The sequence below is a fragment of the Corella eumyota genome, chromosome 6, assembly GCF_963082875.1.
Source record: "Corella eumyota chromosome 6, kaCorEumy4.1, whole genome shotgun sequence".
Lineage (NCBI taxonomy): Eukaryota > Metazoa > Chordata > Ascidiacea > Phlebobranchia > Corellidae > Corella > Corella eumyota.
The window spans coordinates 6,879,718-6,897,171 of record NC_137495.1 but is presented as its reverse complement, the minus strand read 5'-3'; the positions used below and the strand labels follow the sequence as shown (position 1 = coordinate 6,897,171).

The 17,454-nt window shown below is 30.7% G+C and overlaps 3 protein-coding genes across 4 annotated transcripts; 2 read left to right on the top strand and 1 right to left on the bottom strand.

Moving 5' to 3' along the window:
• Nucleotides 1-677: 677 nt before the first annotated feature.
• On the bottom strand, nt 678-3,982 carry LOC145755145 (uncharacterized). 2 transcript variants are annotated; one of them, XM_082571360.1, is made up of 7 exons: nt 3,832-3,982; nt 2,915-3,024; nt 2,463-2,546; nt 2,197-2,342; nt 1,816-1,939; nt 1,439-1,568; nt 678-1,049 (listed from the first exon to the last, which is right to left on the bottom strand). In XM_082571360.1, exons 1-7 carry the CDS (start codon nt 3,909-3,911, stop codon nt 1,043-1,045), a joined length of 681 nt encoding a protein of 226 aa, XP_082427486.1. In that variant the 5' UTR covers nt 3,912-3,982; the 3' UTR covers nt 678-1,042. The 2 variants fall into 2 exon arrangements, with proteins under 2 accessions (XP_082427486.1, XP_082427487.1); XM_082571361.1 differs by lacking the exon at nt 1,439-1,568 and having other exon boundaries at nt 679-1,049.
• An 847-nt stretch (nt 3,983-4,829) lies between these two features.
• Nucleotides 4,830-6,552, top strand: LOC145755192 (ras-related protein Rab-5C-like). The gene is made up of 5 exons (XM_082571419.1): nt 4,830-4,992; nt 5,214-5,365; nt 5,696-5,818; nt 6,063-6,156; nt 6,264-6,552. The coding sequence occupies exons 1-5, from the start codon at nt 4,854-4,856 to the stop codon at nt 6,374-6,376; spliced, it is 621 nt and encodes a 206-aa protein (XP_082427545.1). The 5' UTR covers nt 4,830-4,853; the 3' UTR covers nt 6,377-6,552.
• Nucleotides 6,553-7,123: 571 nt separating this feature from the next.
• On the top strand, nt 7,124-15,734 carry LOC145754744 (E3 ubiquitin-protein ligase BRE1B-like). Its single transcript, XM_082570855.1, has 19 exons — nt 7,124-7,310; nt 7,540-7,707; nt 8,324-8,574; nt 8,757-8,859; nt 9,021-9,160; nt 9,271-9,493; nt 9,566-9,739; nt 9,821-9,889; nt 10,161-10,349; nt 10,974-11,082; nt 11,535-11,646; nt 11,825-11,903; nt 12,046-12,276; nt 13,208-13,390; nt 13,478-13,561; nt 13,718-13,843; nt 14,198-14,338; nt 14,589-14,690; nt 14,948-15,734. Exons 1-19 carry the CDS (start codon nt 7,203-7,205, stop codon nt 15,122-15,124), a joined length of 2,769 nt encoding a protein of 922 aa, XP_082426981.1. The 5' UTR covers nt 7,124-7,202; the 3' UTR covers nt 15,125-15,734.
• Nucleotides 15,735-17,454: the final 1,720 nt, after the last annotated feature.

Genomic DNA, 17,454 nt, shown 5'->3' with positions numbered 1-17,454 from the left:
CAATTCTAAGTTCAAGCTAGTTCAATGTCATTGACCGGACACGTACAACAATTATTCTCGTTACAACGGGCGTCAACTTCAAACAATGCACTCTAAAATCGCCCTTAACGAGAATTAGCCACGTAACCTATACGTAAAAGGCCAGCGGCTTTACAACGAACGAACTTTTATTGCCTTTCGGTTGTGCTATAAATACTGGAACAATTTAAACATTCTTCACCAATCTACCGATAGTTGGTCATCGTTATATCGTCGGGTCAATCTAGCAATAGTTGGCCACCGTCGCATCTCGCAATAACTGGACCTACAAACCGTACTTTAACTTTAACGTCAGTCTAGCAATCTAGCTGATCTTGTAATGTAACTTTAAATCAAACCGTGTAAGTGTTTTGCCGTTTTACAATAAAAGTATTACTGTTAACGTCTTGTCGTTTATAACTAAAACTTAAACAAAATACCAAACCAAATATAATCATAATAAAATGAGTCGGTAAACGGAGTCAAGCCAAATTAAACAGTTAAACCGAATAAACAACCAAAATAACTACAACAATAAAATCTAGTAACTCTACAACCCCAAAACCCTACCGTATTTAAGAATCTTCCGAATCGCCAACCCTAAAATGTTTTTTTGAGCAAATATTACAACTTTATGTAGACCTTGTCTTGAAGATTTAAATAGCTGGGTGGCATCCAGTAGGCTATAATCTTGGTTATAGTTATATATAGGCCTGTATAAACCCCTGGGCCTGACAAATTCGCAAGTTTTTGTAGTCTACCGTGTTTATAAAATTGTACTTCGAAATAATCAACTACAATATTACTCGCACATACAAAAACACTCTATCACAGTTGACTAGTACGATATATAACACCATGCACAGTTAACACTACAGTTGTAAATACCACATAGCACTCTATATAAAAATTCTTCACAGAAATAGAGAAGTATTCCAAGAATCAGTCTAATTAAAAAGATTGACTAAAAAACTTGTCGAAAGCGTCATCCATTGTAGAAGCATCCAAAAAATCAGACCGAAAATCAAAATCTAAAAAAATAAACATGATAATTCGATAAATCTCTATTTTTAGTAATATGTAATAAAAGTTTTGTAAAACAGCATGAATTTACTAACCAAATTAAGGTTGCAGGAAAATTTACACCTAATCTCATACAATGATGTTAGTATAAAGGCAACATTCAAAATATTTGTGTTAAAATAGTTATAAATATTTTTTAACACAGGGTCCATGAAAAGCATAGACTTTTTATGTAACATACATCTTTTTTTGTTAGTATGTTTTCTTCTATTACATCAAACGTTATTTAAGGTACAAACAAGAAAAAGGGAAGAAAGGTCAGTATATTTCAAGGTTCACAGTACAGTTGACATTTACAAAAGAGACACAGTTAAAAGGAAAATAAAGAAATATTTACGGATAAAAGGGCATTTGGTTCAGATCAGAACGAAAAGAGAAAATTCGATTATGAAGTCGGTTTTGCTGCATGCGCAAGTCATCCAGATCACTTTGCATCTGTCTTAAATCCGACCCAATTTCTGCATTTACTTTGAACAAGGATATGAAAAATAGAAGAAAAATTTTACCATACATATCTTACTGCATGATACAATTGCTTTACTTATAAAAAAAATAATAATTTACAATTTTTATACTACTAAAAACATGCACAAAACAAGTAAAAAAAGTTAAACAAAAAATAACAAAAGCTTTTCTTTTTTAAAACACTTCATTTTTTAAAACACTTCAAAAATAATTTTTTTGCATCTAAAAACAAAAAATTCAACTACTTACGCTCATGCATTCTCATGTGGTGTGTACTAAAATCATTCATTTTGTGGATTTTCTCAAACAAGTCATCAAAACCATGCATGTTCGAAAACATATTGGGAACATTCTGTCTCCAAAATTCGCGATCCTAAAAGTTAAATTAAAAATTGCATGATATAGCTGGAAACAACTTAATTTAGTTTTTAAGTTTAATAAATACCCAATAAAAAATGTATACAGTTTAATTGTAATATTGTTTAGTACAATTACATCTACAGACCAATAAAAAAATAGCTGCTAATTTATCAAGATATTTCTAGTAATTGTTTTATGCGGATGTTTTTATTGCTTTTACTCTTTTTATTAAAAAAATGTGTCAATTTTTGAACTTGAATTAAATTTTACGTCAAAAAAGTTGTCGAATGATGGTTCAGGGTGATCAAAATCCATAAAATCAAAGTTGAACGACTTTGCTCTGTCTCTCTGTGCCTTTTTTCTTCTTGCATCTTGCTTTCGCACGTAGTCCCTTTGTTCCTTTGCCATTCTCCTAACTTTAAAAAAATTAACTCAAAGTAATGTTAAAAAACAGAAAAAAACAAGTACTGTTTTTTTTTACAATTCATAATGGAAATTCAATCTTTAAATATGAGTTTAAAATTAAAGCAACATACCATTATCTTTTCTTCTTTCGTTGTTCATCTCAAATTCATATCTTCTCTCTTCATTATTTCTATCATAATCTCTTCTCTGTGATTCTAAATCAAAAAATAATATATAAATATATTTATATAAGTAAAACTTACCTTGAAATTTGCTCTGAATAAAAATATTTTTAATTAACAGATCATGCATACACTTAAAAATTGCTAGAAAAAAAAGAAGTTGAAAAGTATACTCAAGAGGTCATAACAGAACATTAAGAGTATTAAACAACTTTCACAACTAAATAAAATTGTTTAATGTATTAGCTACAACCAAAAAATAGCACTACATAAGGTTCTGGGTTTGATTCTCAATGCTTTCAAGTTGCAATTTTTTCTCAATGCTTTCAAGTTGCAAGAGGCTAATTTGTAAGAAAAGTAAATACTACTACTGAAACAATACAACAACAAAAAACGAATACCATCTGAAAGAACTTTGTAGGCTTCTGAGATTTCTTTAAATTTTTTATCGCAATATTCTTTTCGGTCGGGATTTTTGTCTGGGTGCCATTCTTTAGCAAGCTGGCGATATCTAAAAACAAATTTCAAAAACAAAATTTAACAATAATACTTATAAGATAAAGTATTCAAATTCTAAAATATTTTTCAGTTGTTAAAGTTTGCAGTTTAAATAGAGAATAAAATTTTAATAAACTTTGGATCAAAAAATTAAAAAAAAATCTTTTTAAATTAGCAAGTAGAGTCTGCATTCTGCAAAGCATATAAAATTCCAACCGTTTTTTGTTCAATTTAAAGGCAAAGTTCAGGCCAAAGGTGTAATATGTATCTTAACCTTTTTATTGAAACTATCTGAACCTTTTTTATTTCAATGTTTTGGCTCGGATAAAACATGAATGAGTCAATGTTGAGTGAGATTTTATTCGCTGGCGATAAAGTTATTGACAAGGGTTTTATTGTAATATTAGATGCTAAGGACAATAAGACACTACAACAATAGGACTATGTTGTGTAAAGAAAACTGTTTTCGTGTTCAGAAAATTTCTAGAAAATTCTACTTTCTAATTTTTTTAGGTATCTAAGTTGTATTTATTTTACAAAAATTGCATTTTTCTTTTTATATATTAATAAAATTGTTGTAATGTAATTTGCATATCAAACAAACCATTTTCACTTAGCAAAAAATCAAAGAATTTTTTTATACAACTAACTTCTTTTTGTCTAAATTTTTTTTAGGATTTACTAAATTAAAATACTAACTTTTTTTGCAAAAATAAATAAAAAAACATTTTAAAAAAGATCTTTTTTGGAAATTTATAACAAATTTACTATATCATGTTAAATATGTAGTATTTAACATTATTAGGGTTTTTGTACTCACGCTTTTTTAATTGAGTCCTGGGAGGCAGATTTGGAGACACCCAACACTCTGTAATAATTCATACTATCACCCGGCCTCATCTTTAATTTAAATTAAGTTAAACAACATTAATAATTATCGCCAATGGATTCTAAAAATATAACAAACCAAAATTATTTATTTTCATAAGGTTTGTTAAATACAACTAAACAGAAATAATTATTAAATAACTGTTCCAAAAATAGAGACCTTTAACTTAGACTTTAATAAACCTTATTCATTCCTGATGTACGCACTTCTAACCGAAATATGAGTAATATTGATAACTTTTATAAAATTATGATTAACCTACACATGTATATTCACACTACCTTAAGCAATAAGTGCTTAGTAAGTAGACAAGTTACTAATGAGTCATGTTGCAAAAAATCCCCATGTGATAAATATTTTAAAAAAGGGTAATGTTGCAATCATAAGGCAATGCAATAAATGTTAATAACTTATTTTAATTGGTACTCTCAAGAAACGAAAGGTTAGTAAAGTATAGAAACTACTATATTTGATAAAATATTTAAGTTTTGTACGATACTATATTTTTTTTATTTCAATATAAACAAATAGTAAAAGACTTTCACTTTTGTATAAAAAACAATAGTAAACCATGAGGTTACAGGGAAAGTAAATAAAAATTGCTTGTTAGCCATTTATTTATAACTTGTGGTCAACACAAGAAATAGGATATTAGCAATCTTGTTCATTTTCTATAGTTAAGAATGAGTAAATAAGTGGGTTGTATAAAGAGATATAAGCTTTAATAAAAAAAGAAAAACAAAGGCTTAGACCAGAAAGCCTGCTTAAGTGTTTCAGATAGTTAAAAACAAATCAAAAACTTAATTTAGAAAACTTTATGAAGAAAGAGATTAAATAGCTTGATAAATAGTTTATTAAAATTTGACATTAAAAAAATAATTTTAATTCTAAGTTAAAGGTAATGCAAAACTTTATATTTTTTAGGGTTATTAACAAACTAATTAAGATACAAAATGACGGAAGACAACCTAAACCCCTTTAAATACAAATGTAAAGTAGTGCTACTAGGTGAGATTTCTGTCGGCAAAACATCGCTAGTGTTACAATATACTAAGAACAAGTTTGACGAATTTTCTAAATCAACTATAGGCGGTAAATATAAAGGCTTACCATAAAAATCACAATTTTTATAATAAACCCCGACTAATTCAACTGCATATATATAGTAAATACTAAGTTATGCTAGTAGCAAATAATTATAGTACATATAGTTACTAATATTGCAAATTTTACCAATATTAATCAATATTTTAAATTTAGTTTTAAAAGAATTTTTTTTTTACTATATTTATTTAATCAATGTTATATTTTAGCCGCTTACATTACAAAAACTATCAAGTTAGTCGACGGTACTTTAAGATTTGATATTTGGGACACTGCTGGTGCAGAGAGGTACCACAGCATTGCACCAATGTATTATCGCAAATCACAAGCCGCTATTATAGTATATGACATTACAAAAGAGGTTTGTTTGAAACTTAAAGTATTTAAATTATCTTTATGAAATTAAAAATTTTAACTATATGGTATTAAGAAGCCAAAAACTTGCATAATTATAAACCTCAAAATACTTCAAACAAAAAAATTTACACCAAATATTCATTTTTAACAATATATAATCCTAAAATATTGCCTTATTTATATAACACAATTTTTATTTAAGTTTTATAACACAATTTTTATTTAAGTTTTAGACTCTCTTATTATGACTAAGTGTGGTTTACAATGTTCATATGTATATACATAAAAAAATTTAAATCTAAATTCAAAAACTAGAACAATGTTTGCCTTTTAGCAAAGTTTTACACAAGCAAAATCCTGGATAATGGAACTTAGGAAAAATATTAAAGAAGAGATTGTTATTGCATTAACAGGCAACAAATTAGACTTGGAAGATCAAAGAAGAGTTAGTTATCAAGTAAGTGCTAACACAAACTCATAAAAAACAGGATTTAATTTAAATATCAGGCACTAGGTTTGATTTATCTGCATGTTATAGATTTATATATAAAATATAATAGCTTACAGACCACAAATCCTATTTCTTTCAAGCCTTTAAAAACAACAGGTCACTATATAGACAATGCCAGTATGTCACCAAACCAAAATAGAAAGATTTTCTTAATTTTTATAATATATATATACTTTATGATATTTTGCAGGAAGTACAAGCATATGCAAATCAAAACAATCTTCATTTTAGTGAAACATCTGCTAAAACGGGGGAAAACATTGAGCAACTATTTCTACACATTGGTAAAGTGACAAAATTATAATTAATTAAGCAAATAATGATTTTGTTAAAGAAAATAAGGCTACAAATTATATTAAGTTTAAAATTAACTTCGATACAATGTTTTTAGCAAAAAATTGCCCAAAGCAAGAACCCTACCCGGAATCTAAACGAGAATTAAATCTAACACCAAATAACAGTAATAACTTGCAAGAAAAAAGATGCTGCAGTACAGGAAACTGACATTTTATAACACAATATTTTAAACTGCTAGAATATCTCTATTTTGTCAGTGAACTTTTCAAAAATTACCACCATGTTAGTTTTGCAGATGAAGCTTCAATTGTGTAACTTATAACATAACACACCTAAACAAGTGGTTTATAAAATTCCAATGTTTAATTAATATATTTGTGCTACCGTATTTAATTATTCTTTTTTATTATTAAGAAAAAACTTTAATAAAAAAGGCGTACAAAACTTATAATTTTCGCGTTCAATTTTTACAACAAAAATCTGGTTTATCCCTTTCTGCTATTATTTTAGTATTTAATTATACAGTCGTAGGAAACCAAACAAACTAAATTTTCTGTCTACTGCCCATACAGTGTCTTTAAAACCTTTAAAAAAAAAAAAAAAAGTTTAAATTTATTACCAGCAGATGAGGTTTGTTCTATTTGTGGACGTGATGTAAACAAAAGTTGTGGCTTTACATAAAGGCGGAGTTTATAAACGGAGAGCACGGGTATAATAAAAAGTTGTAAACGGAATACAACTGAAGTTTATCCGCTAGAAAAGAAATTTTTACCTTTTTATATTGATAAATATTAAATATTAAACACAAATAAAGTTGAACATGCAAAATTAGCAAAAAATCTTAACTTATTTTCTATTTTTAAGCAATATATTATATTTTATGGAGAAAATTAATTAAGTAATCCGCTATTCCCACTTTTTGCGTTCTCCCCTTCATATTTTTAAATAAAAAAGTATAGGAAGTGTGCACGTGTTTTTGTTTTTAACGCAAACCTTGTGCTTTATCTACAATAGAACTAAAAGAAGTAGTAAAATGGCAAGTAAACGTCAACTGGACGGCACATCTGACAGTGACGAGCCACAAGCAAAGCGACCTTCTGCGATTTTGCCCGCCGTTAACTTGGGACCAATATCGTCTTTGGTAAATGCCTTTTTGTGTTAAATTTCGACATAATATTGTTTTTTAATTATTTTAAATGTTCCAATTATTTAAATTAAGAACCTGTCATAAGGTTTGTTTAAAGATTTAAGACTTGACTCTACTGGGAATCTAACTCGAGACCTACTGACTGACTTTAGTTGCGTTATAAAAACATGATACTCTGCACTTTTAAACTGTGGGTTAACGTTTAATATTTTTATTTTTTCAGGAGGAATTGGACCTTAAGGTTTTGGCTTTCCAAAACAAGAAATTATGGGAGCGTCTTGAAGTGCGCAGACAAGCCGAAACCGATTTGTTAGTGCAAATTGAAACGATGCAAGCTAAACAAACAGCAACCGATGCCACTTTGAGTCTTGTTAATCGATATTGGGATCAGGTATGCTGAGTTAAATACATGACCTTGAAAAATGCACTTTACCAGTAACATAGTGTAATGGTTTAAAATCTTGGCTTCACCATATGAGGTCTTTGGTTTGATTCCAACAGTTTTCATGCTGTAGCACTTCGACAGCAGGGTGTAGTGAGTGGTAAGAACACTTTCTACACCACCATGAGGTTGTGGGTTCAACAATCCCCACTGCTCTTATGCTGTAGCGCCTTTGAGTAAACGCTATAAACGGTATGAACTCCTGCTTAACCAGCACTTAATCAGCAGCATAATTACCAGGCAATTATAATCTGTATAATTTCCCAAACTGCTAAAGGCAACTCGATATTTACAAAAAAAAGATATGTTACTATACACAATATAAACTCCTGCCAAACAAAAAAACATTGGTAAAATAATTATCAGTCAATATAATCAATATCATCTAAAACTGTCCTGTGTAAATGGAGACTGGATCAGAGTAGCAAATTTGACCCTATTTTTATGTATTAAAGATGGTCTTTTCTTAGTGATGCTAAAAATAAATGAAAAAACTGCAATAATTATTTTATGGTTAAAATAATCCATTAAATTATTTTTGTGCAACTGATTTATGAATTTTTAGTTAGATGAAAACATCAATGTCACTCTTCAGAGACTTGAGATCAAAAAAGAGAGCGAGCTAAACGTGGAAGAGAACTCAAACCAGGATGAGGAAGATGTAAAACGGAAGACTTTTCACAGATTGCTAGGAGACAAGGAGTTCCAGGACATTAAGGAGAATGTTGCAAGCCGCTTGGAGTTTTCGCGACAGGCTTTTGCCAAAGTGGTCGACGCTATTAACAACGAAAGAGAAAATCATAGAAATTTTATAAGGTTAATTTGTATTGTAAAAAATCATTTGTTTGTAGGCTTAAACAAGTACAAATATATTAAAAATAGTAATGGTACAAATGCATAAATAAATATCCTTGAAATATTATACTACATACTTCAGTTTAAAAAATCCAATTTTTATGAAAAAAATGGGGTAAAAAATGATCTTCTTCTATTTTTAGATCATTGGAAGAGTCTGAGGGAGTTGACGAAAAGTTGAAAGTGAGATTGGATAAATTGGAAGAAACAAATTCTAATTTGGAGCATCTTGCTTCTGGTCTTCAGGTATTCTTTGGGCGGTTCTTTTAAAAAGCAAATTGATTCTGAAAAAAAAAAACATTTAAACTAAATTTTCAATTAAGAAAATTGCGATGTTTAATACAATGTTAAGACAGAATTATTGTCTAAATATACCTTTTTAATATTTAAAATTTTTAAAATATTAGGCAGAGCACCATAAGTTTCATCTTGAGCGATCAGATCTAGAAGAGAAAATCGACGGTTTGGTTGAGAGGGTCGAAGAATTGCAGGAAAATGCAGAGAATGCTCGCTGGGAGTTAAAGAAGACCAAATTAAAGGAAGATAGGTAAGTTAAAATAGTGTTCTGTTCATTTTAAAAAGATTTTTAATGTAAAATAGAGGTTAAACATACTTTTATTTTCACTTTGTTAGTTTTTTTTAAGGTTATTGTTTTAGATTAACAAGGCACTTGACTGAAGCCCTGGACAAAATCAACAAGGGTGTTGTCAACGTTGTGCCAGGCGAGGCTGCCAGCACAGCGCAGGATCCTGTCAAGAGCGGTGACAAGTCTCCCTCCGACGAAGACCAAATCCTCGCTGAAAGTCGATTGGCTGAGCTCAAACAAATGAAAGCGAAAAATGAAGAGGTCTTAAAGGAAGTGGAAAGACTAAGAGCAGATGTAAAAATATTTTTCAAAAAATGATTTTAAATTGCAATAGCAAAAATTACCAAGCTTTTTTTTTTCTTTTAGGCACTACATGCACCTGAGAGTCTGGTTATTAAATCTGCTGAGTATCAAACCCTAAAGTCCCAGTTTGCGGTGTTGTATAGAGAAAGTGTGCAAATGAAAAGTCTGTTGGATGAATCGAGGACTTTGATGCAGCAATCGAGACACAACCACCTTAGAAGAATAGAACAAATGGAGGTATGGCCAATGTTTATAATAAATATGTACCAACATTTTTAACTTGTTAATTGTTTTTTATTTCACTTTTATTTATCTTAGTGTGATGAACTCCAGACACAAAAGAAACTAAGGGATGAACTTGTACAACTTGAAGACACTCTCACAAAAGTAAATATAATAATTTTTTATAAAGTAGCCAATCAATAAAACAAAGGCAAAAAAATAAATTATGAGTTTTAATCAAAATTGAAAAATGTTTAAATATTTTTACAGGACTTTGGTCAAATTGAAATAAATAATTCAAATCGAATTTATTTAAACAATAAATCAGTATAACATAGGCCTACAGATCTATTCTATATAGTGTGATAATTTTTAAGTTATTAAAACTAATGCAGAACTTAAACGACTACTATTAACAATAAATATTTTTTTAAAGGTGCGCCATGATTACGAAGCCCTCCATGCAGAATTAGAGCAAAATTTGGCAGCCAGTGAGCAGGCAGGACCAGTCAACAGAGAGATGAGACATCTGATTAATAGTTTACAAAACCACAACAGGCAACTCAAGGGTGAACTTCAGAGATACAAGAGGAAAATGAAGGACATGCAAAACGAATTAAGCAAGGTAATCCCTTTTTTCCTTTTTCTTATAATTATTTATTTTTGATGTGGAAAGATTGACTTCACTACCTAAACACAGAGTAACATCCAGTCTTAAGTTGTCTCAGGCGGTTTGGGATTGTATAAATTATAATGGCCCGATAATTAAGCTGCTGATTAAGTGCTGGCTCAGCCGAAGTTTGTACTGTACTCAAGGGCTTTACAGAATGAGAGCAGCGGAGATCAAACCCAGTACCTCATGTAGTGAAGGCAAGTGTTCTGACCACTTCACCATGCTGCTGATATTAATAAAACTTGATTAAAGTTATTATTTTATTGGGTTAGGCCTCTAATAGATATTTTAATGTTAGTTCCATGGGCCTATTAAATTAAGATAATAAAACTTTATGACTATTTTAATTACTTGGCTTTGCTTTTTTGCTGGCTATATATATATATATACACTTAAAATATGTGTGTAGATAATTTTAAGGCTGACTTATTACCTAACTTAGCGTACATGATGTTTTTATTGAAGTGTTATATTATTAGCTTAGGCTTAAATTGTTTTCGAAAGCTTTGTTTACGTAATTTATTCCTCATAAACAATATTCCAAACCAAACACTCAAATTAAGTTTATTTGTCCAGGCAAAGCAGGCGGAAATAAAGAGGCTTGAAGAGGGAGTTAAAATTGAAGTTCCCCAACCTGTTAAAACTGAACAAACTGAAGAAAAAAGCGAAAATATTGTGAAGACTGGTGGGTTTTTGAGTTAAGTTTTCTTTAAATGTTCATCTAATTAAGATTCTGTGTTAGTTTTATTAAAAATGTCCTAATTTCGGCAAAAAATAATACTACATAAAATTGTAGTTTTTTTTAAAGTAAGGCACTATAAACCGGCAGCCTGGTGTAGTAATCAGAGCACTCGTTACACTAGATGAGGTCATGGGTTCGATCCCCACTGCTCTTATGCTGTATCGCTCTTCAGGAGGGCAATATAAGCAGTATAAACTCTTGCTGAGCCAACACTTAATCAACAGCCTAATTATAGGGCAATTTATAATATCCCAACTACCAAAGGCAACTCGAGACCGGGTCGTAGTAACTGATGTTATTTCATGCTTAAGTCATAAAGTCTACCAAACATCGAGAATAAATAAATATAAAAAAAAACAGAAAATATTTTTATTAAAATTGATTTTTTTTTTTAGAAGTAAAAACCGAAGAGCAAGAAACTAAACCCCCCTCTGTTAATGAAGAAGAATTGTTGGAAAAAATTAAATTTGGTGAACAACAAATAAAGACCCTCAAAGAACAATTAAAGTAAATTTACATATTTAAAATACAATTTACTTTTTTAGTGTTTTCTAAACTAGTTTTTGTTAGATTTGTACGGCATTTGATTCTACAAAAATCTTAAAAATTGCCTTTTGTAAAATATAAAAAAAATATTTACTACAGAAAATTTCTGTTAAATTTTTATTTTTAATTTATTTAACAGAGCTAGTCAAGATCAGATCAAAGAACTAAAGTTACTTCTTGATATGTACAAGAGTCTGTCTAAAGAACAACGAGATAAGGTCAGTGTTCCTAATGGAATTTTTAACTTTTATTTACTGTTATTTTGCCCCAAATGGCATTGTTATTTTTAGATGTAATTTCTTTAACAAAAATTACGATTTTTTTGTAAAAAATTATTTTTTAAATATTTTTAAATTCTAGGCTGAGATTATGGTGAGCGAGAAGACGACCAAACTGAACTCTGAAAAAATGGAGGAAGAGCTTCAGATGTTGCAGGAGAAGGTATCTACTTTAGAGGAGGAATATGAGGAGGCCCGGATGCAGGCGGAGTCCAAGAATCAACAGCTTGAGGAGGTCCTCACTGAACTTCAGGAGGAGAAGGATAAGTCAAGGTTCCCAAAAGAAGATCCAGAGATGCAGAGAAAGTTAAAAGTCAGCATTGAATTTTTTATTTTTAGATTTATTTAAAATTTTTGTTGCAGGATTAATCATATCTGTGAATCCTATTTTTTTGGATAACCAGTTTTACCGAAAACGTCATTCACTGACATCGAAGGGCTTTGTCTATTAACTTTCTTCACCCTAACCCCATCAGGCCCATCACCCTTTTTAAAAAACAGACTTAAAATTTAGTAAAATGTTGTTTTCTTTTGCAACTCCAGTTTTCTCCTTTATGTCCATTCGTAAAAGTCTATCCCTGCCCTAACTGATGTAACATGGTCGCTGCCTAACTGCCCTAACTGATGTAACATGGTTAACTGATGTAACATGGTCGCAACTTTTAACTAATATTTGCCAGTGATAGCAGGGAACGAAATAACGGGTCGCTATTCGCTAAAAGCGAATCGTTTTTTAAAATAAGCGAATCGTTTTTTACAAATATATTAGTAATAGCGAATCAACCAAAAAAGGTTACGGCGATAATAAAACACTTGTGTATACTTATGTATTTTTACGAAGCTATTTTAAACCGGTTTCGAACTAATTTAATCATATTAACATATTTCTGCGTAAATGTAGGTTACTATAGAGCATTTAATAACAATAACTTTCCATGTTTTGGCAATGCGTAAACTTCACTCTTGCAGTTTGTTTAGTTGTTGCGCAATTTTTTAAATACGTAACACAGCCTTAAAGTAATCAAAAATGACGCGTTTTTTGTGCAAAAAGTTAATTGTTTAACAGTACGTTTAGCGAATCGTTTTTTAAACGTTAATTCGTACCCTGGATAGTTAACCCTCGCACCGTAAATTTCAGTTTATTTTTTGTACGCCTCTATTTTAAACAGAAATTTATAGATACGCCTCTAAATTAAACAGAAATTTACAAATGTACAAAAAACACAAATATGTTAAATTTCAAGGTTTTGGAGGAAAGTGCTGCGGAGTTGAAACGAAATCTTGCTGCCACCAAGCAGGAAGAGGAAGCCTTGTTGAGTGAAATGGAAGTGACTGGGCAAGCCTACGAAGACATGCAGGAGCAAAATATGAGGCTCCTCCAGCAACTCCGGGAGAAGGATGATGCCAATTTTAAACTCATGTCCGAGGTATCTAGAAAAACAAATTTTTTGAAATAAATTTAAAAAACATTTTTTTTTAAATTACTTTTTTTAATAACAATATTTATAATACAGAGAATAAAAGCAAATCAAATTCACAAACTACTGCAAGAAGAAAAAGATATTCTACAAGATCAATCAGCAACCCTCCATGAACAGGTAGAAAAATCTGTTTATTTAAATTTTCTTTTAAATTTTTAATTGAATAATTTAATGATACAACCCTAATTTTTTTCATTTAAAAAAAAGCATGCGAGTATAGGTAGTTATATGACATTATTTATTGTACTTTATCAATTTTTTATGTTTATGAAGGTTGAATCTCAAAACTTGGTCGTTCGTAAATTAGAAGAAAAAGAAAAAGTCCAACAAACTGCATTGATGACTCTTGAAAAAGAACTTGCTTTGAGGGTGCAAGTTATGGAGTTTCACAAAAGAAAGGTTAAAAAAAATGATTTTTCACATTTGATTTATTCTCGATGTAGGAAGATCAACTTCACGACCTAAACATAGGGTAACATCAGTTACCCCGACCCAGTCTTGAGTTCCCTTTGGATGTTTGTGATATTATAGATTGTAATTACTTGATTATAATAAGCTGTTGATTAAGTGTTGGCTCAGCAGGAGTTCATACCGTTTATAGCTAAATGAGAGCAGTGGGAATCGAACCAAGGACACCATGTAGTGAAGCAATAATAAAGTCAAGGGCAAATATTAGAAAAGGGTTGTGTTTAAATAGTGTTTTATACAAATTCAACTAACGATTTGTTTTTACGAAGTAATTTTGATTCCTAGGCTGTTGAAATGACGCAGACTACGGATAACTTAAATAGGGAATTCGTCAAGCAAAAGGAGAGACTGACCATGTTAGAGGAATCGGTAGACCGTAAAGTAGAGAGTTTAGAAGAAGAACATTTCAAACTAAGTCGTCTTCAAGTAAGTTTTTATGAACCAGTCCGGTAGTGTGGTATACCGGTCATGACGTCGGACTACGAGCCGAAAGGTTACGGTTCAAGCCGCACCAAAGCCACACTATTTGCTCTTGAGCCCTTCGTTTACGGATAGCTCAAACACGTCCCAATATCACACCTTACTTAATAGAAATATTAAAAAAAACTTTCCCTGTTTGGAAATATGAAAAAAAAATTTTATTTTATTTTTAATTGCAATGTTTTTGGTCGTTTAGGAAGACGGTGCGAAGCTGCGAAGAAAATTAGAGAAGCATAAGAAAACCGAAGGACTATACAGTGCTGATGAAGTCCTTATGGAAGAAATAAAAGAATATAAGGTAATCTTTTTTGTATATTTTTTGTTGGAAAAGAAGACTTTACGTTCTTAACGTGGAGTTAAAAAATTCGTACTGTTTATAGCGCTTTACTCATGGACGCTACAGCTAAAGAGTACGGGGAATCAAACCAGAGACCTTATCTAGTAATGCGAAGTTTCTCTTCTACTACACCACGCAGCATATCTAATTCATTAAAGCAATTTTTATGTATTTTTATTACCCCCAATTAACACTACATACGATATATCGTTTTGCAGACCAAGCTGCGCTGCCCATGCTGCAACGTTCACAACAAGGACGCGGTGCTCACCAAATGCTTCCACGTTTTCTGCATCAAATGCATTAAAACCAGGTACGAGACCCGGCAGAGGAAATGCCCGAAGTGCAACGCCGGCTTCGGCGGCAACGACTTCCATCGCATCTACATCGAATAGGCATGTGACGTCATCGGCTGTTCATGACGTCATTAACTGTTTTTGATGTCATTGGCTGTAAAAAAACTTTTTCGGCTATTTATGACGTTATCAGCTGTTTATGACGTCATCGTCTGTTTATGACGTCAACATATTTTTATGACGCCATCTTCTTTTTATGACGCCATCTTCTTTTTATGACGTCATCATCTGTTTATGACGTCATCGGCTGTCATTTCAGCCTTGTGCCTCTAGCTTTTGTATGTTGCTCGTATAGATTGACTGCGCTTGTGACGTCACATGTTGTTATGACGTCGTAAACACATAAGATTTTAAGTTGTTTATGACGTCATCGTTGTACGGCCTTGAATCGAGTTTCGCTATTTTGCCAATAAGATGTGAAGAAATAAAATAAGAAATGCTGCTTATACTTGAAAATGTAATTGAGATGTCGATTTGGGTCTTTAAGCAGCTTTAGATGTTGTTCTCTAATTATTTGGACCAAACTTTGTTGTTTTAAATTTTTTGGTAGACTTTGTTGTTTTCTTGTATGGTTTGTTGCAAAGATTAATAAAATTAAAATTGTGCTCTTTATTCTTACGCTGTAGTCGTTGTCCGTGAATAAATTCAAACACTACAAAATATATTAAACAAAATAAAAAAATTTAAAAACATTTTGATTTTTCAGTGACAGAATTAGATATTTTTCAAAGCTCAAAAATGTCCAACATTAGGACAAATTAAATTATTTTTATTTTAAGTAAGTTATACTAAACGGCTATAGAGCCTACCCGTTATGAACAGTTATATTAAACGGTATATACGTCATAGCTTTTAATATGAAACACGTGTTAGGTTAGTATTGCTATCGTCGCTTGTTAAACAATAGGCGTTATTGGTTTTTGATTAGGCTTATGTAAATGGATAGATTACCATAAGTGGTAATTTAAAATGACCCCTTTCTATTTAAGATGACCGGAAATTTGACCGTTTTGAAAGGTTACGCACGAACATTGAACAAAATTGTTTTTTTTTCTCTAAAAATAATTTTTCTAGGTGGCCAAGCTAAAATTAAATGTATTTTTTAAATTAATTTTTTTAATTAAGGAACAGTTTAAAAACCTTGAAAAATATTTTTTCTGCGCTTCATAATTATTCTAGTTTTTTTGTGATTTTATTAAGACAAAAGGACAAAAAATCATTTTAAAAATGATTTTTAATAAGACAAAGCTTTTATTGTTTAAGGAAATTATTTGCGCATATTTTTGCTCTGACATGTATTTTTTTTTGATTGACAAAACCTTAAAAAGTTGAACATTAATTGGACAAACTGACGTAAGTTCTACACAAAATAGAGTACAATATCAACTACCTGTTTATTTTTGCACTTCATTTATTTGACTAGCAAAGTTTAATTAGCCAACTGATTGGTGACAGTTAGAAAGTCCATATTTACTTAATGAACAGCCTGTTGAAATAATCATAGTATGTGTATTAAGAAAATAGTAACAAATATTTTGATAGGCCCTCGTTTTAAAAATCGGTAGGGTATCAACTTGTTAATAGGCACGAACTAGTAGTTTACATTTATTTGTAGTTGGTCTTCGTATTAGTTTGCGATTATAGTAAGTTAACGATAGAGTTTTGAGTACGGATTTAGGTTCTGAATGGTCTGATCTAGGCGGGAGTCCAAACCAAAGTCACGATCACTTTGGATAATAAAACTAGTGGTATTAACTGAATCTTTGGTTTTAGTTAAACTTTTTGTTTACAACTTGTTTAGTTAGGCAAAAATAGAAAAAAATGTACTGAATAGGACATTACACTGTAAACGTGATCTGTAGCATAACATAGTTTTATTTTTAGGCTTTATTATTTAATTAAAATTCTCTTTCATGTATGTTTTTTGGCCTAATTTTTTTAAATATTTGTTAAGATCAAAGGGTTAGTGTTCGATTATAGACACTGTCGTCTAGTAATTATGACGTCACAAAAAACGTCACAAAATATTTACGTAGCGCGCTGAAGCCCAAATTTACATTAAATTTTTGTCATAAAAATAAAAATTTAAAAAATCACATTTGCATAGCATAAAAAAATAAGTTTAAGACAGTTTTATTGCTTTGTTTTTTATTTAGTTTGCCAGCTTTTTTATTGTTCTTGGAAAGCGTGAATTGTATAATAAGCAAAGAGATAGACAGACTTCAGAATTATAAAGTTAACTCCATAAAAAGATTAATAAAAACCACGTTAGTTTTTTCGTTGGCAAATTATTAAAAGGACAGTAAGGACGTACATATATCAAATGCTTTGTCTTATGGACATAGGTGCGCAGTAGGCAATTGCGCACA

What these genes read in the sequence shown, in the direction of transcription:
- LOC145754744 (XM_082570855.1), top strand. Translation starts at nt 7,203, where the DNA reads ATGGCAAGTAAACGTCAACTGGACGGCACATCTGACAGTGACGAGCCA. An exon ending in CGAAAATATTGTGAAGACTG is followed by an intron (nt 11,083 to 11,534) that starts GTGGGTTTTTGA and finishes TTTTTTTTTTAG; the next exon opens with AAGTAAAAACCGAAGAGCAA. An exon ending in AGATGCAGAGAAAGTTAAAA is followed by an intron (nt 12,277 to 13,207) that starts GTCAGCATTGAA and finishes TTAAATTTCAAG; the next exon opens with GTTTTGGAGGAAAGTGCTGC.
- LOC145755145 (XM_082571360.1), bottom strand. Translation starts at nt 3,911, where the DNA reads ATGAGGCCGGGTGATAGTATGAATTATTACAGAGTGTTGGGTGTCTCC. An exon ending in CTACAAAGTTCTTTCAGATG is followed by an intron (nt 2,547 to 2,914) that starts GTATTCGTTTTT and finishes TTTTTGATTTAG; the next exon opens with AATCACAGAGAAGAGATTAT. An exon ending in CGAAAGAAGAAAAGATAATG is followed by an intron (nt 2,343 to 2,462) that starts GTATGTTGCTTT and finishes ATTTTTTTAAAG; the next exon opens with TTAGGAGAATGGCAAAGGAA.
- LOC145755192 (XM_082571419.1), top strand. Translation starts at nt 4,854, where the DNA reads ATGACGGAAGACAACCTAAACCCCTTTAAATACAAATGTAAAGTAGTG. An exon ending in TATATGACATTACAAAAGAG is followed by an intron (nt 5,366 to 5,695) that starts GTTTGTTTGAAA and finishes TTTGCCTTTTAG; the next exon opens with CAAAGTTTTACACAAGCAAA. An exon ending in AAAGAAGAGTTAGTTATCAA is followed by an intron (nt 5,819 to 6,062) that starts GTAAGTGCTAAC and finishes GATATTTTGCAG; the next exon opens with GAAGTACAAGCATATGCAAA.